The sequence below is a fragment of the Meles meles genome, chromosome 2 (genome assembly GCF_922984935.1).
Source record: "Meles meles chromosome 2, mMelMel3.1 paternal haplotype, whole genome shotgun sequence".
NCBI lineage: Eukaryota > Metazoa > Chordata > Mammalia > Carnivora > Mustelidae > Meles > Meles meles.
In genome coordinates this window covers 124,183,256-124,207,131 of record NC_060067.1, presented here as the reverse complement: position 1 = coordinate 124,207,131, position 23,876 = coordinate 124,183,256, and the positions used below count along the sequence as shown (strand labels likewise).

The 23,876-nt window shown below is 40.3% G+C and overlaps 1 protein-coding gene and 1 long non-coding RNA gene across 2 annotated transcripts in view; one reads left to right on the top strand and one right to left on the bottom strand.

The window, feature by feature from the left end:
- Positions 1–4,277: 4,277 nt before the first annotated feature.
- Positions 4,278–8,734, bottom strand: LOC123934908. The gene is made up of 3 exons (XR_006816845.1): positions 8,463–8,734; positions 6,687–7,054; positions 4,278–6,087 (listed from the first exon to the last, which is right to left on the bottom strand). It is a non-coding gene; the product is annotated as an uncharacterized LOC123934908 (long non-coding RNA).
- A 45-nt stretch (positions 8,735–8,779) lies between these two features.
- The window catches only part of CDS1 (CDP-diacylglycerol synthase 1), a 64,644-nt gene continuing 49,547 nt past the window's right edge, over positions 8,780–23,876 (top strand). The window contains exons 1-2 of the mRNA XM_045995102.1: positions 8,780–9,409; positions 22,543–22,670. Coding sequence (XP_045851058.1) covers positions 9,293–9,409; positions 22,543–22,670 — 245 coding nt within the window. The 5' untranslated portion in view covers positions 8,780–9,292. The remainder of the gene's footprint in view (positions 9,410–22,542; positions 22,671–23,876) is intronic.

The following is a 23,876-nucleotide window of genomic DNA, read 5'->3' as shown; positions in this document are numbered from 1 at the left end:
AAAGAACCAAAAGAGGAGGTCCTGGGAACCTCTGATTTATAGCTAATTGGTCAGAAGTACAAGATAACAACCTGGACTTGCAGCTGCCAGCTGAAGTCCAAGGAGGAGATCGCTGGAACCCCCAGTCTGTAGCAGGCTGGCCGGAAGAACGGGTAACAGCCTGGGGCTTGAGATTGGTGTCGAAAGTAGGGGGTTAGGGGCAGTCTTGTTGGACTGAGCCCTTAACCTGAGGAAACTGGTGCTATCTCTAGGTAGATTGTGTGAGAATTGGGTTGAATCCTCTGACATCCTGTCTGCTTGGTGTTGGGCAGGGGAGGGGGGATCCCCTGACATCAGAATTGGGTCCAGGAACCCAAAGAGTTTGTGTCAGTGAAATAGCACTCAGTTTTTATTTCAAATTCCTCTTCCAGTTTTTAAAGTACCTTTGCCAGGAGGTAATTGTTACTGCGTAAATATCTGAATCTTTATTTTGTAGAATGCTTTCTTTAAATGTCTCATGCCTTTTCCCCCTTTCGTATTAAAGAACAAGCTGGAAATATCAGGCTTGATACTGCCTGTGAGAGGAGCTGGTCAACAAAGGGAATTTATTGGCCTTGAGAACTGGATGAGATGCAGGCAGTGGAGAGATTTTCCCCCTTGGACCACTCCATTATCTTTAGAAAAAAATTCTTCGATATTTGCCAAGCATTCTGTGCACAAGGATGAGGTGGAGATGTAATGGGATAAAGTTAATTCTTTAATACGCTGGTTTCCGAGGCCCATTTTCAGTCTCATTCCCCATCCTGATAGCTGGCATTTTATTAAATAATATGCTCCAAGGCCTACTAAATTAAAAAGAATGTTACAGAATAGTATATAGCACACATATATGTTTATAACATATAATGAATATATTTCTGTGTCTATGTGTGTATATCTGTAAGGAAGTCCAGGAAACAGTTCAACAGTGGTTATTTCTAGAAAAAGTAGTATATTTTTAAGAAGGAAAGAAGACTATATGTTACTATATACTCTAGATATATCAGTTGTTTAACTTTTTAACTTTGAGTGTATATTCATGCATCATTTGTAAATGGATGTGTGTGTACATATATAATAAAAAACAAATCCACATATTCAGAGGGCACGTGTTGTAATGAGCACTGGGTGTTATACACAAATAATCAATCATGGAACATTACATCAAAAATTAATGATGTGCTATATGGTGACTAACATAACATAATAAAAAAAATAGAATTTCAGCTGGTTCTTATCTCTGAATCCCATAAAGTGCCTAGCACAGTATATTGACATTGTAGGAACACAATAAATATTTGTTGCAAAAACAGATAAATATCTATGGAATGAAAACAGATATGCATTATTATTGCTGCTAAAGTATAATTTCTAAAAATCATGAATCATGAATCTCGTAAAAATATGAAATGGACGCATGTCAAAGATTTCAATGTATTTATTAATGATGGAGCCAGAAAGATTAAAATCAAATGGGATTTTGACTTAAAATGACTTATACTCCCTATCAGATAAAATTCACTTCCACTGTCATGAGCAAGAGCTACATCCATGATTATTAGTTTTCCACAAATCAACTTTCATCCCTACAGAGTTATAAAATAGCTTAAGTCATTAACCCAATTGCTATAGACTAAATGTTGCCTCCCCAAATCATATGTTGACAATCTGTGCTCTAACGTGATGGTCTTAGGAGGTGAGGCCTTTGCGAGGTGATGAGGATTAGGTGAGGCTGCGGGGGATAGAGTCCTCATGAATGGGACTGGTAACTTATAAGACTCATTAGACAGTTTGTTTCCTCTCTCTGCTCTCTGCCAGGTGAGGATCTGAGAAGTCAGCAGTCTGCAACCTGAGAGGGGGTCCGTAAAAGAACTTGACCAAGTTGACACCCTGTCTTAGACATCTAACCTCTCGAACTGTGAGGAATAAATTTCTGTTCTCTGTGAGCCACCCAGTCCGTGGTATTTTTGTTACAGCAGCCCGAGATGACTAAGACAACAAATGTGCATCTCTCTATGGTATCAGATAACCCTCCGTGCACCTGCTAGGCAATGCTAACATCCACTGCAAGGACAGCTAAGAATCGCTTTTGCTCCTTCCAAACATTGTCAATTTTTCCTGACACCGTTAGGTTAAAATCATCTATTGTCTTGATGTTTTGAAACACTTAGAAATCTCTTTTCTAACCTATGTCAATGATTCCATAATTCTGAATAATTTCTTTAATCCATATATATGGAGATTGACACTATTCATGCATTCTCTTGACAAGATTGCCAAATGACAAGGTTGTCTAAATTTGGACTGCAAGTAAGGCAATCAAGTTTTGCCTTATGAAATGCAAGTTTTGCCTAATGAAAAGTTCAGTGTCCTTGCACAAAATTTTTTTATTTCACTACTTATCTCCTCAAAAATGCTGGAAATAATTTGGCAAAACCCAGTTTAAGTCATTTTGGCACTTGTTCCCTAAACACAACTGTACAGTATTTATAGTCTGAATGATATGTTGCTAAAGCCATGTTTGTTGACAAAAATAAAAAAACCACACTGCAGTATTAAGTCTTTCTTAAGTATCTTACGTTAACAACCTCTTCTGGCCCACCCAGATATGCTCATCAATCTCCTATTCTAAGCTCTTCCCAACTGTCGAGAGGCTACAATCCCTTTCTGTTCTCATACATTTAAACACAAGAAAAAATGCATGAAATGCTCATCAATCAAGGCATCACTTGAGATTAATTTAGTCTTTGCAATAAACTGGGATATTAATATTAATTTGTGAGCAAATAAAATCTTTTAAAATATGATAAAAATATTTTTAGTAGACCAAACTGTAAATATAGACAATAGATATTACCAGAGATACTTGTAACATTAAAAGTCTTTTTTCAGGGGAACCTTGGTGGCTCAGTAAGTTAAGGGTCTGCCTTTGGCTCAGGTCATGATCTCAGGGTCCAGGGATCGAGCCCCTACAACGGGTCTCAGGCTCAGTGGGGAGTCCACTCCTCCCTCTTCTTCTGCTCCTCCCTACTGGTCATGCTCTTTTTCTCTCAAATAAATAAATAAAAATCTTAGGGGAAAAAAGGTCTTTTTTCATGTGCAGGATTCAAACAGATTCACTTATGAAATAACTTTTTAAACATGTTTGCTGATGATATTTTCCAAACCAAAAATTAGGCCACAAAAAAATTAGTTTAGCAAAAGGTGTTTTGCGTTTTAGTTTGTTTGTTTTGCTATAAGATATAACTGTGAAAAGTTTTTCAAGTTTTTGAAACCCTAATAATATTATAGTTATATATTGAACAAATACCCTTTACTGAAAAGAAAAAAGATGCATGTAATTAGGACCATCTGGAAAATCCCAGATATGTGATCTTCCTAACCAACAATAGCCAAGCTATATTTCATTGACACAATTAAACCATCATTTTTATTTATTTATCTATTTATATTTTATTTTTAAAATTAACATATAATGTATTACTTGCCCCAGGGGTACAGGTCTGTGAATCATCAGGCTTAGACATTTCATAGCACTTACCATAGACCATACCCTCCCCAAGGTCCATAACCCAACCACCCTCTTTCTAACTCCCTCCCCCCGCAGCAAGCCTCAGGTTTTTATGAGATTAAGAGTCTCTTATGTAAACCATCATTTTTTAAATGCACCATTATTTCATGTGCTGCTAAGACAAATAAAATGGCCAATTCAAATATGACACAATGTTTTCTTACCACATCAACTGTAAGACACAGTTGTAGACTAGAAGACAAGATCTGTATGATTTCAGAGGGGTTGAAATGTAAATAAAAAGGGAGTCTTAGAAGAAATATGACATTTGTTAGTTCTTCCAACAGATATGAACTATGGCTTTTTTTTCTCCAATCAGTAAGGAATTTTTTACAAAGAGATCTTAAGGCTATTATTGCATCTTTTCAAATTATTTTTTCCTTTTTTCTACTGAAGTATAATTAACATACAATATTATATTTGTTTTAGGTGTATAACATAATGACTCAATAATTCTATACATTACTCAGTGCTCAGCACAATAAGTGTAGTTACCATCTGTCACCGGACAACATTATTACAATCTTATTGACAGTGTTCCCTATGCTGTACTTTTCATCTCCATATCTTATTTATTTTACAACAGGAAGTTTGTACCTCCTAATCCCCTTCACCTATTTCACCCCTCCCCCCACCCACCTCCCCTCTGGCAACCACCAGTTTGTTCTCAGTATTTAAGAGTCTGTTTTCTTGTCTGTCTCTTGGTTTCTTTGTTCATTATTATTGCATCTTACAAGGAAATGATCCCCACTATTAAAGTATATTTTTTAAAAAGTATACGTAAATAGAGTTTGTGAAGTAAAACCTATGTGAGAAAGAGCCAGTTGTGGCAAATATGGCCTCTAGTGACTGTCACCCCCATAGAGATGGTGCAAACTGTGGTGGCTTGTCTCAGTGGGTCCAACACTGGGGACCCCAGTTGGCTGGTCTGGGGTATGGCTTAGACTCTTGTCCTGGCTGCTGCTGAGCATCTTTTGTTTCTACCAGTTTTCTGTGTAGGTTCTTTAGCTTTCCCAACAGTTCTGTGAGCTTCCTATTCTTTCAGTAAATTCCTAGTCTGCCTACATCAGCCAGACTCATAACGAAGAACCTTGACTGATATCTCTGGATACCTCGATTCCAGTTAACCATTGGGACTGCTGATTTCATTAATCCTACTACCACTGAAGGATAAAGCAAAAACTAATCAATGTGATAAGCTGATGATTTCTTTGTACTTATTTGCAAAGTTGCTCTACTCCATTTTATAATTTTTACCCACCTCACCAAAGCAATGCCAGCATATCCTGTCTGCTGAAAGTATTCTGGGGGAGTTGAAGCTTCAGTAAGTTTAGAAATTGAACACTGTTCTTGAGACATGTAGCTTTTTAATTATATAAATAGTGATCACAGATAACATTCGTGTAGTGCTTCAACGATGAGAACGTGCAGTTATAAGTATTTCACACATATTAACCAATGTCATCTTTGTAAGTATTCTAGGAGAGAAATATTTTAACCCTTATTCTTATTTTATACACCGAGGACACTGAGGCACAAGGGGATTAAGAGACTTAACTGATGACACAGACCAGTAGGGGGCAGATCTGAGATTTGAAGTCAGGTTGGCTCCAAGAGTCTTGTGCTTAGCTGTTGAAATAAGATGCCCTCTCTTAGAAGTTATTTGTTTCTGCTACTACCTATTTGCAGTACAGGGTGGACCTGGTAGAAATTCGAAGTATAGAAACCTACCTTTCAATCCAAAACCCAGGCAGTTTACATACTGAACCTCAGTTGTTTTTTTCCTTGTAAAGTGGAAATAATAATTGTCCTGCCTACCTCATTGGTTGTTGAATAGAACAAATAATGTATGTAAAAGTGCTCTGTGAAGTATTGCATGAAGAGTTATTACTTAGACTTTGAATAGTCATGTCAGTTAGCATATGGCTACATGTTCCACACAGTGAACTGGGTGACAGCTAGAAGATGGCAGAGGTATGACTAGAATCCGTGGCTGTTCATATACAAAACCTGTGCTTCTAACTACACCTCCGCACTCGCTCCTCTGGTGCTCAGTCACTGTAATATTTGGTGGTATACCATTGATTTCCTGTGTCATTTCATTAAAAGTAAGAATGCAAACATAAATTGCCCTTCAAGAATTTCCCACAGAATGTTTCTCTGGTAGGCCTGTGTCAGAAATTCCTACCTTACAAACTGACAGAGGGCAACAAAGAAAGACAGGTCAGGTGAGGAAAGCTATAACACGGATGTCCAAGCAACCGAAAATGATGCTTGGCTGAGGAAGATTTCTTCTTCCCCTGGCAAGCTGGGGACATTCCAGTCAGGAGCTTTGGAGGCGCCAATGTGGAAAGGAGCTCAAATTCCCACAACAGAAGGAATGTTTATAAGTCTGGGAACATTCTGAGGATTCTCAGGGAAGACAGTGGTAACAGGTCTCTCCATTTCATCCATTTACCACTCCAGGAAAGGTCTGTCCATATTTGGGTAAAATCAAACTAAAATAAAAACCGTATAAATAATAATGTTAGTATTCTCCCTCTTTCGTCTCTGCAAATCCCTTGTGAAGGGTTATAAATCATTCCAATATCACTAAAGTAGAAAATCTATAAGCCAAACAAGAAGTCTCCTATGTGATTAGTCCATGCATGCACTAGGGGTTTACATGGCCCTTTACCAGATGAAACTCTCATAAAACTAACAGGTAAGGAATTAGAAAGCATTACATGCCAGATTTGTGTCACCAAACTCAAGGTCCTCAAATGAAGAAAAATGAAAGATAACACAAAAAGGCACACCTGAAATGAATGTAGCATTGTGTGTCAAAAAAAAAAAAATGAAAAAAAAAAAAAAAAAAGACACCAAGAAAATCTGAGAACACAGAGCTCAGGAAGGTCATTTGTGGTTGACTATGTCATAATATATCTTCAGTAAAATGTGCAAGTCATTACTGGGCCCCCCTTTTAATATGTATTAAAATCAATCTTTCTCTTTTCATATAAAGTGATAAAAGACAAGTGAGTACCTATCTAAGTCTAAAAAAAAACTTCATTACAAAACCACAAATACCATATGTCTTTCCCTGGTTATGCTATACCTTTCCCACTCATTCATTTCTTCATTCACTTCTTCAGCATATGCATTAACTACATGGGGATGGGGGCCAGCACTGTGGCAATGGCTTGGCCTGAAGATGAATAAACTATGGTTCTTGCTATCTGGACTCAATGCCATCACTCGACGAGTGGCAGTAACTATAACGAAGAAGACAAAGAAATGACTATCCCAGCTGAAATCCAGGAAGTAGGCCGAGCTTAAGGAAGGGTGAGGTAAAAGTAAACCAGTCTATTTTGGCAGTCTCTGAACTGGTCCCACTTTTCCTAGGTCAGGGAGTACTAGTTCTCCTTTCATGCACTTTTGTCCTCTGTGGTTTCATCCTGCTACTTTTCTCACTCTCTTTTCCTCCTGCAGCAAAACGAGAAGAAAGTCAAAGGAGCTTTCAGGTTGACTAGGAAAAGGGGAAGAAAGAAACCCTTCAGGTACCTTGCCATGCTACGTATCCCTTTCTTGAGGCATGGGGAAAGGAAGGACTGGGTTCTGAAAAAGTGAGACTTTAGTTGCAGAATCACGTATGAGCTGGAAGGGACCACAGAGGCCATCCTCCCTAGTATTCATGTTATAGCTGAGGACATTGAGGCTTAATGACTAATTCAAGCCAATGAGTGGCATCAGGACACTAGAACTCAGGCTTCTGAATGTCCATGAAGGCTAGAATGGACAAATGGAGCACTTCTAATGCCCTCTTTTGTTGAGTTGAGTGAAGGAGCTTCAGATAGAAACTTCACTACTGTCGTCAGCAGCCTCTTCAACCTTATGTACTTGACAAGCAGGAAGTCCTTCATGTCTGGTCCTCCAAATTGTCCTCCAATTGCTAACTAGTCACCCCATAGTGTTCTGTTCCTTAAAGAAAACCACACCATGACTATCACTCATAGGACTGTTTTCATATATTTTTATCATTTTTGTTACTCTTCCCATGAATCTATATCCTTTTGAAAATACGATGACCCAATCTGAACTCAGCTTTGAAGATTTATTTTGGTGAAACAAAATGATGTCTCTGTGCTTTGGCTTTTTAATGCATCCCATTGTGACTCTTTAGTTTTGTTTGTTATTAAATTTTCAGAACAATTTGTTGGTAATGATCTTACTTATTTTCAATATGATAGTAATGACCTTGAGAAATTTGATTTATTGATTTATTTTTCTTAAGGGCGTCTTCCTGAACGTTGTTCCGTTTGTGAGATGGCCTGTTTCCCTCCACTTCCCCTCACCTCCCCCCCCCCCCCCCGCATTTGTCAGTCTATCAACAATGACCAGGTAGTGGATACATGTGAAGAAAACTAATCACCTTCTAACAGGATTTGGAATGGAATTAATGCGGATCATGTGCCCTCCCTATTCCAACTTTAGCAGCCCAAGGTCCACGACTGATTAGAGATTAGCTGGTTGGTAACTACCCCCCCCCCCCCCCCATCCCGCGGCATTTTAGGGTCTGGGTTCTCTCTTTGGAGCCTAGGCAGTGAATTTTGTGAGATCCAGTACTCGAGTTTCTAGGAGACAGAGCCTGGGTTTGTGACTGAAACTGACCAACCCATCCCAGGACACTCAGTGGGGTAAATGCATCCCTCCAAATCTATTTTCAAGGTCATGACACTGGGCTAGAACGCTGCGAAGTCAACGAGTCCAGCCTGCCAGACAAGTTTCTGCTTCTGGACGCCTCTGAAGCTCCGGCACGCCGCGGTGGACCAAGCTGATGCGGCCATGGAGTCATCTGAAGGGGGTGGTAGTGCATAATGCTGTCAATACTTACCAGGCGTCTTCCCGCAGTTCTTCCAGCCTTCTGGCTCCTCCGGGACGAGTCCACAAGCTCCCACTTCACCGCTAAGCTCCGCGCTCGGCCCGCCTCCCCGCTCCTCCCCTTTTCTCCAGTCCGCGCCGCTCCCACCTTTTCTCAAGGCCCCCACCTGTGTGCGTGCAGAGACGGGGGTGGAGCCGTGGGGGGGTCGTGACGTCACCCCTCCGCGGGGGAGGCGGGGCTGTGGGAACCGCAGTGCAGTGCAGAGGGGCGGGCCGGGGCGGGGCCTGCGGCGCGTGACCTGGCTGCGGGAGGCAGGAGCCTAGAGAAAGGTGTAGGGGGGCCGGGACCAGCCGACTCCTGAGTCCGCAGGCGGGGCGGGGAGTGCCTGGGCAGAGGCGGCGGGCGCGGGGTGAAGCGCTAAAGCAGGTCACGCTTCCTCCTTTCCTCCCCGCCCCTTCTCCTCCTCCCACCTGGGCCTCTGCGTGGAGACGCGCACCTGGCAACCGGCTGCCTTGCCCTGCCGCGTCCCCGCCTTCTCCGCTCGGGCGGGGTGCCCCGAGCCTGCCCCGCACCCCGAGCCGACCTCGGCGCTGGCCCTCGCCCCTCCGCCGCCGCCGCGCTCGCAGGAGGCGGCCTCGAGCGCTCGCTCGTTGATGCCGTTTTGGGGGTGACCCGGCGCGGCGGCGGCGCCTCCATGGTGGGGGCGTGTTAGTGGCCGCGGCTCTGCCGGACGTCGAGTGCGCGGTTGCCAGGGGGGCAGAGTAGCCAGCCAGTGCGACCCCGCGCGCAGCTCGGGTTTCGGGGCGCTGGAGGAGGCCGCCACGGCCGCGCGGGAGCGGGAGATGTTGGAGCTGAGGCACCGGGGAGGCTGTCCCGGCCCCGGGGGAGCGGTGGCGCCGCCACCCCGCGAGGGAGAGGCGGCCGGCGGCGACCACGAAACCGAGAGTACCAGTGACAAAGTAAGTGAAGCCGCGAGAGGCGCACACCTGCGCCCCGGCTAGGTGCTTGTTTGGGCCGGGACACTTGGGAGCAAGGGTGGGGCCCAAGGAATGTCTGCTGAGGCTGCAGACTGCCCGCTGCGCCTTGCTCCGGCCTGGCATTATTTCCTCCTTAAGTGAGGTTGCGAACCCGGGCGCCAGAGATAGTGCGTTTCCCGGATGACCACGACCGCTGCCCAGCATAGCTGGATGATTGAACTTGATTGCGATTTAGTTTCTTCCCATTCCGGTTCCCCTTCCCGGCATCCGAGACGGACAGGAGACTCAGAAAGGAACCTGCCACCCTAGGAGCTGCCACCTAACACCTCCGCAGAGGAACCGAGTTAGGAAGGACTAAAGTTAAGACATGGACCTTCATTTCTAACTTGTCATTGGATCCTGACGCTGGAAGCTTGGCTTGTTGGGCTTGATCCCCCATCGGCACGCTTTCGTTTTCTCTGCCCTTTCCGCGTAAGATAGATTTGGCGGGGTGGTGGTGGTGGGGAGCGCTGTTTAGAGTATCATACACGTGACACAGTTGTAATCCTACAGCTTCCTTTGAGTCCAAGACAGTGCGTTTTTTCTATCTGTAGTGGATTTCATTTGACCTGGCTTGGTAATTCATGAGACCTTCTAACTCCATTCTATTTAAAGGTAGAAAAAGAGGCAGAGTTCAGATTATTCCATAACACAGCGGTCAAAATTGGGATTTTGGGAAAATAAAGCACTTTTATGAACTTTTAAACTAGATGGTTTATGAAATTGGGCCAGAGAATACATTGTTTCATAAAATCTGTTTATACAATTCCATTATATTTTAGAAGCTCAAAGCTCTTAAACTGTTCCTAGAAGCCTTGTTTTTTAGAAGCAAGTCTTGCAGTTTGAGTTACAGAAGTAAAGTGGATTGTCCAAAGTCAAGTCAATGGCCTTTTGGAAGTAGGTGTTTCCTGATACCCTTTCTTCTGGTTTGTACTATTGCTGAAACTCACTGGCAGTTCTGATTTGGGGAGGGTTCCACCTGCAACTTGATGTTCATGAACTTGATGTAACCCAAGTTTCAAAGCCCCAGTAGGAACCTCACAGGATATCCTGAAATAATAAATTTACAGTGATTTTAGGTATGAAACTTTAGAATCAGTGGGATGACAGATCCTTTTATTTTCTACCCTTGATAGCAGGAGGAATAAATGAGAATCTGTGATAGAACATATGTGTCAAGGAATTACACAAAGTATAACAGTTTCCAGTTACTGGAGGTTGGTGTTACAAAGCTAGAAACAGTGGGCTGAGAATAGTCTTTGTGAAAACTGCCTTGGAAACTAGACCAAAAATAGAATTAATTAGGTTGGGATTTGTTTTGTTTTAGCACTGGTATAGTTTAGAATCAAGGAAATATCAGCTTCCCCATGTTGACTTCCTTAACCAGCAGAAGCTAACAAGGTTTTAATAAGAGAAAACATGTTCAGGAAGTCATACATAAAGTAACTTTTGAATGAATTTACTTAACACCCTAATGTATTTAAAATGGAAACTACTGTGGTTTGATTTAACTCATTAGAACTGTTGTTTCTAGATATCTGTGACCGGGTTTCCTCACTGCATATTTATTTATTTATAAATACTGCACTGTTTGTTTTCATTAATATGTACCCAGCTGGATTTTGTTTTCTGAGAGTAGACGTTGCTACATGTAACCCAGTCTGTTAAGATTCCTTAGACAATGATGAGCATTTTCAAACTAACATATTGCTGCACACAAGAAAGTTTATCACAAGGAACTCTTGACTGGGCAAGCTCCGAGACATTGAACTCTATCCCCTATCTGTCCTTTCTTATCAGGGTGTATATTTGAATGCACCTGTATTTCCAGGTCAAGGGCTGTTTTAAAATCAGTTTGCACATCAGAAGTTGGTTAATATTTGGTCCATTTAAACTATTTAAGTCCCTTCTCTGTTCAAGTAGAAGTAAAGGCAGAACTCTTGGGGAATTAATGAAGTGGAAGAGGTATATTATACTCTGTTGCTATAGTACAGTCCTATGTCACTTTGTGGTCTTTTTATAATAGTGTTGTTAATATGACATTTTCATTCTTCAGACCTGGAGACATGCTGGGAGAAGGCTCTGTGCTCTGGAGATTAGCCAGTGAAAAAGTCAGTCTTCCCTGCAGGGGAATGTTTCCAGTTGTTAAATGCTGGAGTAATACTTGAAAGATCACAAGACTAGTCCCTCAAGGAACCTCCCAGGAGACATATGAGTTAGATTTATTAGAAGTCTGAACAAGGCTCACTGTTAGCATAGAGGGCATATTTGGACTCTACATTGGAGACAACAGCAAAAGCTTTAAAGAGGAGGTGAGGATTGAGCTTGGAATGAAAAGATGCCTGGGGACTCATCAGGTGTGCAAGACTAGAGGCAGGACATTCTAGGCAAAAGACATGAAGAACTGTTTCTTGAGTCAGCACTCTAGGCACAGGGAACTGAAATTAGCTTGATAAGACTGGAGCATAAACTGTATGTTTGGGAGGTGAGGTTGGGAGATTGGAAGTCTTGTGAAGGAGGTTAGGCTTTATTTTATGGACCCTGGCTAGCCGCTGGAGTGTTTTTGCAGAGGCATCAGCCTATCACTTTAGCAGCAGTCAGGAGAAAGTGTTGGAAGCGGGAGATACCTGCTGCAAAGAATCCAGATAGGAGTGTATCCCAACTGGTATAGATAGGAAATGATGAAGGCTTGTACTGGATCTGGTAGGGGCAGGGAAATAAGGGTTGAGAGAGAATGTGTATTTTAGATAATGGTTTTGGGACCTAGACTAGGGTGATCAGAGTAAGAGTAAAACAGGAAGAGCCTGCGGGCAGGCATACTTTGATCCATAACTTAAGAGGTTTTAAGGGAAGAAGCAAAAATTTTGGGTGGTTTTGCAGGTTGATAGTGAGCATGAGGGAATTGGGCTGGGCAGGGTTTGTCATTCTCTAAAATGAGAGAGGTGATTCAAGGTGGTGTTGGAAGTTGAAATGAAAGGTCAGGTCTGGAAATGTCAACTTTTGATTAGAATAGAGAAGGGACAAAACTGAAGACCGAACCTTGAGAGGTGCCCATGTAGAAAGCAGAGTTGTAGATATAGGGAAGGAACCAAGATAACAAGGTCCTGCGAACTAAAGGAAGAGGGATTGCTTAGAGGATATCATCCATAGTATTTAGGAATAAAGGTGAGGCATAGAACACTGAGTGGGGAAAGATCATAGTAGAAGCCAGGTTTTAGGTTGAAAAATGTGAGAGACGAAGTAGTGGTCATTACTGTCAGGAAGTGGCAGTGAAGGAGAGTGAGTACACGATAAGAGCTAGAGAGGACGTTGAAGTGAAAATTTCCTTTTGCAAGGAAGGAAAGGTAGGTATTTGAGTGAAAGAAGTCAACTGAGAGTGAAGATGCTGAAGAGGATGGGTAGACCTGGGAAAAAGGAAATAGACATGGTGTGGAGAGTACAGAAGATGAGGGTATCCAAGGAAAGGAAAGAAGGAAACAAAAGTGGATATAGAAACATTTTGAAGAGCAAAACCACAGAGCTTCAAGGGATCTTAGAAATGATTTAGTTCAACCCAATCTTTATATGTACATTTATATATTAGATATTAAAATATTAAATAAAAATATATACACACATATACATATTTGAAAATAATAAACTTGGTCTAGAGTGTGGTTGTTATTGCCCAGAATGACCTAGAGCAAGCAGCAGAGCTGGAACTAGAAGTCATCTCTGACTGGGACCTGTTTGGAGTATTATTTTAGGGAGTGTGATATGAAGGGACCAAGAGGCAACTAATAGAATTATCATGCAGTGAAGATTCAATTCAACTAAAATAACATGAATTTGTCATGTAGCAAATTAGCATAGTTCTTAACTCAGTAGCAGTATTGGTCATAGTAGTTGATGCTCGTAGAGTGATTTAAAGTTCACAGAGTACTTTTACATTATCGAGGAGGAAAACTTTCCTCTGCCCTTCAAAGTCTTCCTAGTTGGATTAAGAATGAAATTGACATAAGACAGATTAACAGGACAAAAAAAAACACTTTAATTTTATATGTACAGGAAATCGAGATAGACATGGAAATTTTTTTTTTCAGATTTTATTTATTTATTTGACAGACAGAGATCACAGGTAGGCAGAGAGGCAGACAGAGAGAGAGAGGAGGAAGCAGGCTCCCTGCTGAGCAGAGAGCCCTATGAGGGGCTTGATCCCAGGACCCTGGGATCATGACCTGAGCCAAAGGCAGAGGCTTTAACCCACTGAGCCACCCAGGCACCTCCTAGACATGAAAATTCTAAAGACGAGCAACATGAGTTATATATGGTATATATAGTATATAAGGAGAGGGGGTAGGGATTTGGGATTTGGAGGGAAGGAAGGCAATTTTACAGAAAGATGAAAAAGAGTAAATGTTCAATAAGCAAAATGTTTGCTGGGCCACTGAGAAATAATGGGACACAGAGGACTTTGATCAAACAGGCGTAGCTAGATTCCTCCCTATCAGCCTTATTTCATAGTATAATATAGTTATCTATGGTGATAGCTCTCTACCTCGAATAGGTCCTTGATCTAAATTCTATTCAGGCAGCTGAGGGGGGGGGGTAGATAAAGAGCTTTTCTTGAGTCTGCTGGTTTTTGATTGCTTTTAATTCAAAATAATCTTCATGTCAAAGCAGCTCATCTTGGAGCTGTCTGCTCTTGGTAACATCTTACTTGACTTGTTCCTCACAGCAGCTATGAGTATTAGGAGTAGCCACCATTTAATAGCTAAGAAAGGCACTAGGTGTGATTTCAGCCTGGAAATGCCAGGTCAAGAATGCCAAAAGAACGAATAAATCAGCAAGACCAGACCACAAGTTAGGGTAGGTGGGAAAGTGGACTTAAGGCCAGAGTGGGTTCTTGAAGCTCTGGATGGATTGAGAGGGGTTGAGCAGTTGGAAGTCAAGCTAAGACCTGATTTCCTGAACCAAAGGTAGGAGAGAAGGGGGTGCACATGGAAGTTGGGCTAGTAAAGGGGGCGCATGTGGAATAGTGTGCTGTGGGACAGGGTCCCTGATAAGCTTGTATGTGAGGCTGCTACTTCAATACAGATTTTGGGTTATGAGGTTGAGGATGAAACAGCCTGGTCAGTTAATTTCTGTCCTTCCCCATTCAGATGTGTGTAGTTTCTTCCATAAATAACTTTAGTGTTTTTTAAAACAAACTTTTAGTTTGGAACTTGTGTTTCTATAAATTCTGCATTTTGGCACACTTCTCTGTGGGTTGTCTTAGTATCAACTGTAAGTGTAATAAACATTTTCTTTTTTATTTTTTCATTTAAATCTAGGCCATTAATAAATACTAGTATTTAGATATAAACATCTAGAATACTTTTTAGACGAATACTCCCCAATTGTTGATCAGTTATTAGTCAATATGACCGCCTAAGTAATTTTCCATGATTCTTCTGTCATTTGCAGCATATGCATTTTATTTAACAACATTTTTTTGTTGTTAAAACAAAACAAATTTGGCTCTCCAAATGTCACCACCCAACCAATTGATCAAAGGTGAGTTTATGACTTCCTGCCTTGAGGGAGAACAGCACCTTAACAGAGCATTGGCTGAGTCTTGGAGTGGGAAAGGCAGGTTTAGATTTTAGTGAGAATTGGAAGTTTGGCTTGAGGCAGGTATTTCAGTGCAAGGACTTATTTAGGATTGAGTAAAGATCACAAGTAACAGTTTGGGGTTGGTGCAAGAGTCATGTAATGATTTTAAGGCAAAAGTTCAGAGAATCTTAGAAAGAAATTTATTTGCTGATGCTTCCCCTTAAAGAATTGCTGTGTATTTCAGAAGATCTGATTTCCAGATAGAGTGTCCAGGAATAGTACAGTTCTGCTAATGTAGACAGTCACATTTTAAAGTCATGCTAATGTAGGCAGTAAACTTTTGGAGGTGAGGGTGGGTAGTTTCTTCTCCTGTCTTTAAATTATGCTTATAATTATAATTATAAGAATAATATAATTCTTGGGACATCTAAAGAAAATCCTGGTGTCCCCATGTGAGTTTTTACTTACTGTTTGTGATCTTTGGTCTTAAAACAGTTTATTTTCTTAATATTTTGAGAAATTTTATCGTATGATGTCATCAGCTGCATCAGGCTTTGGATGTGTACTATAATGGAACTTTTTGATGCAAACAATATTTTGTTTGTCATAAATGTACTAGGGGAAAGTGGGACAGTTTAAAGTAGTACCCTGGAAAATTATCTCATACAGAAGAAGTATGTTGTATACATGTAAAGTATGATTATCCTTTATGTTTATGTATATGCCTTTTTGTAAAATAGAACTTCACATGTTTCTTCATGCATAGCACAGCTATAAAACAAAGATTTGTTTTTTTTTTTCTGTTTTTCTTTCCTCTGTGGTTAGGAATGTCTTTAAAAAAAAATACAGGTTTTGAGTCACTGTAAGGAAAATAGGTCACTTAAGAAATTATATACAGGGACGCCTGGGTGGCTCATTGGATTAAGCCTCTGCCTTAGGCTCAGGTAGGGATCTCAGGGTCTTGGGATCAAGTCCCGCATCGGGCTCTCTGCTTGACGGGGAGCCTACTTCCTCCTCTTTGTCTCTCTGCCTGCCTCTCTGCCTGCTTGTGATCTCTGTCTGTCAAATAAATAAATAAAATCTTTAAAAAAAAAAAAGAAATTGTATACAGACATGTTTCGTGAAGCTTGCATTGCTTTTCTGCATTCAGTAAATACTTGTTGGATGCCTGTTATGTTTGAGGTTCTGATTAACTGTCATCCTTTTTTTTTGTGGCTCCTTTTGTACCTTTGATAAAAGGAGTGAGGCCGAGATTTGTTTGTTGCTCAATAACTAATAGTAGAATATATCATAATTTCTTGGACTGTGGACTTTAACTGTATGGAATAAAGGTAATAAAGTAATTTATAGTTTGCAAAATATTCACTTGTATATAATGCCAATTTGAATCTCTTAACAATTGTGTATAGACAAGGGAGATAACCTTGGTTTACACCTGAGGAAACCTAAATTCCTTTCCCAGGGTCACATGTATTAAGAACTGGGATGTACCCTAAATTTTCTGAGTAAAAAAAATGTAGAGGAGAAAATTATGTGGCCCTAAATTTATAAAATTAATTAAAATTTACTAAGGAACTTTTTGTTACTATTACCACTTTGTTTGATTTTTTAAAAACTAATTTGGCTCTTCTGAATTTGGTTAGAACCTTTTAGCTGAAAACCTGTAAATCTGTGATTTTAAGCACCTGGATTCAAATCAAACAAAATAGTTTCTAGGGGCCCCTGGGTGGCTCAGTCAGTTAAGCATCAGACTCTTGATTTTGGCTCCGGTCATGATCTCAGGGTCATGAGTTTGAGGCCCACATCAGACTCTGCCCTGGGCATGGATCCTGCCTAAGATTCTCTCTCTTCTTCTCTCTCTGTCCCTACCTCCCTGACTTGTGTGTGCAAGTGTGTGTGCGTGCATTTTGCCCTCTCAGAACAACAGCAAAAAACCTAAAATAGTTTATTTTTTTCTTAAGATTTTATTTATTTATTTGACAGGGAGAGAGTGAGCACAAGCAGGGGAACTGGCAGGCAGAGGGAGAGGGAGAAGCAGATTCCCTCCTGGGAGCCAGACGTGGGACTTGATCTCGGACCCTGGCATCATGACCTGAGCTAAAGGCAGATGCTTAACCTACGGAGCTACACAGCTGCCCCCCAAAATAGTTTCTTATTCACTTACTTTGTGATTCATTAGGAGAAGAAATCCTTCGTTTTAATTTTGTAAGTGTTTATACTTTGATTCATTTAGTTGGGGAAGTTTCAGAACCTGTTTGATGAGAATGATACCGCATTTTGAAGTGACTCCAGAAGAGGAACTAATTTCATTAGTGACCAATTGATTATTGATCACAGGCCAAGTTTAGGTATCTTTCTAAGTGTTTACTAATTTTCTTATCTACAGGGAGAGGTCAAAGTTATTTTTCATAGCTTGTCATTGAACATTTGTTTGCTTAAGACTCAGAACTATTCACACTGTAAGCTTTCTTTTAAATATGAAATTGGAGTGCACAGAAAGGGACAAACAAGAGTCTAGGGCAGCATGAGGAGCTCTTAGCAATGGGAATTTAAAGCTCCTTTGTGCTAACTTGGTGGCTAGGAAAGCGGTGTTGCCCTTCTGTTTCCTGGATATGCTCTTAGTTCCCTTTGTTTGCCAGTGCCTATAGCCAACTATTGAAGAGCTGTGTGTAAGGCTGATGAAGCCAGCCTGACCTCAATGTCTGTCTGGCCCAGGTGGGACCAAACCTTGGCAGTTAAGATTGGGCTCAGTGCCACCTTCTTTTTCCAAGCAGGTTATTTGAAAATAGTGTAGTGTGGTGGGGCAGCAAATGTTTATTAAGCCCGTCTGAGGCTTTACATTTTACCTCGAAATACAAAAGTCGAGATCTGGAAAACAAATTTCGAATCATATCTCTTTCAAGTTTTTGGCTTTTCTTTTCACCCACTTACTGTGTCTGTACTTGAACTGTTTCTGTGTTGTCTTTGAACAGCCCTGGGGCGCCATTCACATAACGTTTAATGTAAATGGTGCCCCCTGGAATTTTGCACGTGATGGTACTACTTGTAATAATTTATATTATTATTAATAAATATAGAATTGGTACAAAAGGATCATGATTATAAGGAACCCCTTAGGCACCTAGGTAATTATGGCTTGAATTTTATATTCAGTATTTCCTTCTCTTGATAGGTTCACAACATATTTGTATCCCCAAGCAGTGTATTTTTTAGTTTTGAATTTTTTCCTAGCTTTTTAAAAAATTTTTTTTAAAAGATTTTTTTTTTTTTAAAGATTTTATTTATTTATTTGACAGAGAGAGAGAGATCACAAGTAGGCTGAGAGGCAGGCAGAGACAGCGAGAGGGCGAAGCAGGCTCCCCGCCGAGCAGAGAGCCCAACGTGGGGCTTGCTCGATACCAGGACCCCGGTATCGTGAACCGAGCTGAAGGCAGAGGCTTTAACCCACTGAGCCACCCAGGCACCCCTTCCTAGCTTTTTATTATAAAAGTTTCTACTGTAGAAAAGTTAAACGGCTAGTACGGTGATTATCTGTACACTCAGCACCTAGACTTAAACAATTGTTAAGACTTTGCCAGATTTACTTTATCTTCCCATATATGCATATGGGAAGATAAAGTCAATATTAACTAATATTTAGTTAATGAACTATTTGAAAATAAGTTGAAGACCTCGTCATTCTTCACTTCTAATATTAAATCATGCATCTCCTAAAGACAGTCTCCTTTGTGACCACAATACCATTATCATTATCTAAAAAAATTAACTTTCTTATTTACAGTCCATATTCACATTTTAGTATTTGCTGCCAAGTGTGTATTTGAGATTCCCCTCTTCCTCTGCCCTTTCCCTTCAAACCAAGATCCGTTCAAGGTTCACTCATTGCAGGAAATATCCAAGGACAGGTTTAATCACCCTTAGTGCATGTAAATTGTTCTTCCTTCCAAAAGGCAAGAAGAGCTAAAAGCATTATTTCTCTTAGCCCTTAGCCAGATGGAGAGCCCAGCACTAATTATGATTTCAGATAGAATGCAAATTTGTGGTGATAGTAATATTTTACCTTTGAATAGAACTTCTCAGATTTCTAAGTTTTTTTGTATTATCCCATGGATTTTGCCTTCAGGGATCTTTACTTCTGATTTGGAACTTAATACCCATAGGAATGAAAATGTAAGACGTGGTATGATTTTAATGTATAATGAAATTGGGTATCATTGGGGGAAATCAGAATGAGCCAAAAATTTAGCAGAGACTTAAATCAATGTTTTTAAAGTGTTTTGCTCTTATTTTCTAAGTTTACTTGTACTATAGAAATTAAATTTACAGGGTAATAAAGAAATTATTTTCTTTAGAAATTTCAGCCGTCATTTACTAGACATATTTTCATTAAAATTTAATATTTGGAAAATAGTAGTCCTTTGTGGTCAGAAGCCTTCATTTTACATAAATAAGTGCATCTGAGGTCCCACATGAGGTAACTTGACCAAGACTCGAAAAGAGAGAGATTCTCCCTGTCCCTCTGCCCTTGCCCCTGCTGGTGCAAATGCTATCTCTCTCTCAAATAAGCAAATTTTTTAAAAGAATGGATTAGAGAGGGCAGGGGGATGAGCTGCGTGAGAGAGGGTGATGCTCAGCAAGGATAGAACAGTGGGTGAGGATGGAGAGGGAGGGGAAAGATGAATGACAGACTTGGCCCAACTGAATGAGTTTTGGTACAAGGAATTGCAGGTGTTAAGTTGATAGCCAAGTTTCAAACCTGAGTTAACTGTTGAACTGTTTTGGTGGTGGTGTTTTCACCTGAGTAGGGAATACAGAAGAGGCAGCAGGTTTGATGTGGAAACGATAGGTTGGTTTGCCTATGTTGGATTTCAGGTGATGTTCATGGAAAGCCCACACACCCAGAAATGGAAGCTAGAGATGCAGGTCTGTTGGGAATTGTTGAGTTCACAGAGAGATGAAGAGGCAAGCTACCATGGAATCACCTGGTGTAGGGCTGGAAGAGAACAGGGCATAAGAGGAAAAGTGGAGGATTGTCATCTTTTCATTACAGGCTTAAGAAGCAGCCCCTAATTTGGTGTTCTTAAACATTTTATGTTCTGCTTTATGGCTCTAGTTGATCATTGTAGTATTAGTTCCTTCTTTCCTGGGATCTCAATCACACTCATTTTCCTTGCCAGTTTTGGTGTCTTTATAACAGAGGATCCATCCAAGAAACAGAGAAACCTGAGAGTCTCTGCTATTCCCTGCAATATTGAGTAACGTTGCTGTAAAATGTCATTATTTCAGAATTATCTTTTATTCGTTAGTTCCTAGAATGGAATTGAAGAAGCCGAGATAAATCTTAAGTGTTTCATTTTGTATTTCTCTAAGGTATGTAAAATAGAAATCAGAAGTTTAAATAATAAAAATAAAAGCAGAGCAGCTATCCGGAGAATGTGTGCAAGTGAGGGGGGTTGTGGCACGTCACCATTATTGCCAAATAGAATTTCAAGTGGCTTGCTGAGAGCTTTAGTGTTCGGAGGAGTGCAGTTTGTGTTCTAGTGCAATGCTTTTGTTTTATGGGGAAACCAAAGACTGAGTTTCTTAACCAAAGGGTTAAGTAATTTGCGTTTCATCACACTAATAGAGTAGAAGTGAAATTAGTGCCAGCAACTTGTGGTTCCCAGTCATGCCCTTTGGACAGCATGGTGACATTGCCTTAGGGAGCCGTGTCCATTAGTCACCATCTCTACTACTGCTCACACCATGCCAGCAACACCGGGTTACTGAAGGTTAAAGAAGAGTAGCAGAGAAAAGGGGGGGAAAAAGTCATGTGTTCCATTGTTCTGGATGTCAAAGACATGCTGGCAAGTCAGACTGACAGCAGGTGCTCTGAGATTTTCAGGGGATGTTCTATCTGGCAGCTTATTAGTCAGCATCTCTCTCTGTTTAAGCTGCTTTGGGGACAGCTGACTCTGTCACAGTGGGAATTCAGCATGTCTATTTCATTTGTCATATTTGGTATAATGACACATTTAATTTAATAATTGTTTAATAAGAAAGTTATAGTTAGTAAATGAAAGTTTATTACTGCTTTATGAAAACTGAAAATACTCCCCCAAGGCTAAAATTTTATTTGGTGAGCTACTTAATGAGGAATTGGAAGACTTGGTTCAATCATAATCATAGCTTACTACTTCTTTGACTTAGGCCTCAGCATTATATTAAATGCTTTTATTTTATGGTTGAAGAAACAGGTAAAAGGGGTAATGAAATTTACCAAAATTTTGTTGCCCATAGGGACAGAACATGGGTTTGAAATTCCTGAACATTCTGAATTCCTAGGCACTCTCATTCCTAGGATCACTTCTGGCCCAGTGTTCTGCTCAGTGCTCCTTCTACTTGTATTCACCTATATTTTCATCCTCCCCAGTTCAGCCCCTTTTGCCTCAGTTTACCCATCTGTAAACCACTCTCCCAAAGCACATGTATATGTAGCACTCTTTACTCAACGTTGCTTGGGATGGGGGTGAATTTAGGAGAGGGAAAGACATAGGAGTAGGGACACGTTAGGGCAGAACAAACAACTTTAAAACAACATCAGGCAGCTTTGTTTTGTTTTTGTTTTCCTAAGATTCTATTTATTTGACACAGAGAGAGAGAGCACAAGCAGGGGAAGTGGCGGGCAGAGGGAGAGGGAGAAGCAGGCTCCCCACTGAGCAAAAAGCCTGAGATCATGACCTGAGCTAAAGGTAGACACTTACCAACAGAGCCACCCAAGTGCCCCAGGCAGCTGTGTTCTTAAAATTCCTTGGCCACTCTATCCCTGGAAGTTCCACAGTGACCACTTTGTCTAAAGGCCCCAGTATACACACACAGCTCCTGTGCATGTACTCTTAGAAGGCAGTTTAGGTTTTAACTCACTTTATGGTGAAAAATACTACCATCAAAGCAAATGCTTTTGATCCTAATTACTTATCAGTAAAACAGAGATGATAATGTCTGACCTGCTTCACTGAGATTGTCTCTGGAGGATCTAATAAGAATGAGGGAAGTGAAAGTACATGTATACATACATATATATATATATGAAATGCTGTGCCAGTGTAAGAATCTGCTTTTGTTGTTGATGCTTTGATTGTAATCCGATAAAAAAGGGATTGTGCACAGTTGGTCAGAATTTACATGGAATTAACCCCATGTTCTCCCCGTTAAGTAGCAAAACAACAAACATTTGATTCTTGTTGATAAATTTCTGATTTAGATACTATAGGAAGTTTCTATTTGTGTCTTATGTTTAAATTAATCCTTTATATTGATAGATTTTAGCAAATATCATCAAACTTTCCTAACAGGGAAGTACAACAGTGCTTGGTTATTCAAGATAAGTTAATAGTTGTTTCTTCATTTCAAGTTATATAACTGAGGTTTGACACACTGAGCAGTAACCACTTGCATTGACAAGGATGTCCTTTTTTCTTTTTCAATTTTGCAAAGTGATTTTCCTTTTTCTTTAATTTTAGGAAACAGATATTGATGACAGATATGGAGACTTGGATTCCAGAACAGATTCTGATATTCCTGAAATTCCACTATCTTCAGATAGAACCCCTGAGATCCTCAAGAAAGCTCTATCTGGTTTATCTTCAAGGTATGATGGGAGGAAGATGACTGTAATGGGTGCTCAAGAGAAGTTGTGAAGTTATGCTGGTTGATGTCATAAATCTCACTTTTTCCAAGTTTTGGAGCTGTGAAAGGAAGGCTTATACTTTTTCACTGTATGTGAGGCATGGTACTAAATGCTTGCTGTACCTTCTTTCATTTAGTCCTTACAGTCTTGTGAAGTATGAAAAAAAAAAACAAATCTGAGAGGTTAACTGGGGAAGGTTACAGAGCTAGGAAGATGCAGACCTGGGATTCTTGCCCTAACTGGTCACATTTCTCCAGTGAGTGAGCCATTCATCACATCAGGTTACCTTTTCTGGTATCGGAACATCTAATAAAGAAAATTCCGTGTTCTCTGTTCCCTGTTTTTCAAATGCCAGATGGAAATAGGTCATTTTTTTCTTTTAACTTAAGTTTAAAATTATCAGCCAAAACTCTGCGGCCCTTTATTTACCAATTTATGTTTGCTTTGGTTTTGAATGTTTGGCTACCGCCAAATTTGAGCTACTCTTATAGTGCCCTCCATTGTGTGCTTCACTAATATGAGCTATGAAATTTATAAAAGCAAAATAAATACAAGTTTTTATCCAGATCAATGTGTGAAATCTTAAATGTTGGTATAGAACAGTGTTTTTCCAACTTTTTTGACTGGTGACACACAGTAGGAGATACATTTTACACCACGTCCCAAGAGACACCCAAATGTGTATTTTAACTGTTGCAAAAATATTATGAAGCAGTTACCCTCTGATTTCTTCTGTTTGATATTCTATATTATTGAACAAAACTGCTGGATGTGACTTACTAAGTTGATTTTACTACCCCCTAGGTCATAACAAAAAACACTGGTTAGTCATATCTAATAAATGTAATGTAAGTTTTTCTGTTTTTAATTCCTAGCAGATAACCATATTAGAATAAATTAGTTCAAACAGAAGTTTTCATATTTTTTTAACTAATAGAACAACTTTTTGCTGTTCATTACCAAAAACATGATTATTATTTTAATAGATCTTGATCTCAGTTTTTCTGACCTCATTCACAGATGTACGTTTCCTTTAAAATCTTATCAAGTCTATCTCGGGTCTGAAATGTTTTTATATTAATGTTACATAAGAGTGATGCTGGATTCCTGTGTGTTATTTATAGTAGATTTTCCCTAATAATGAGGTTCCCCCCCAGTATAAAGGAA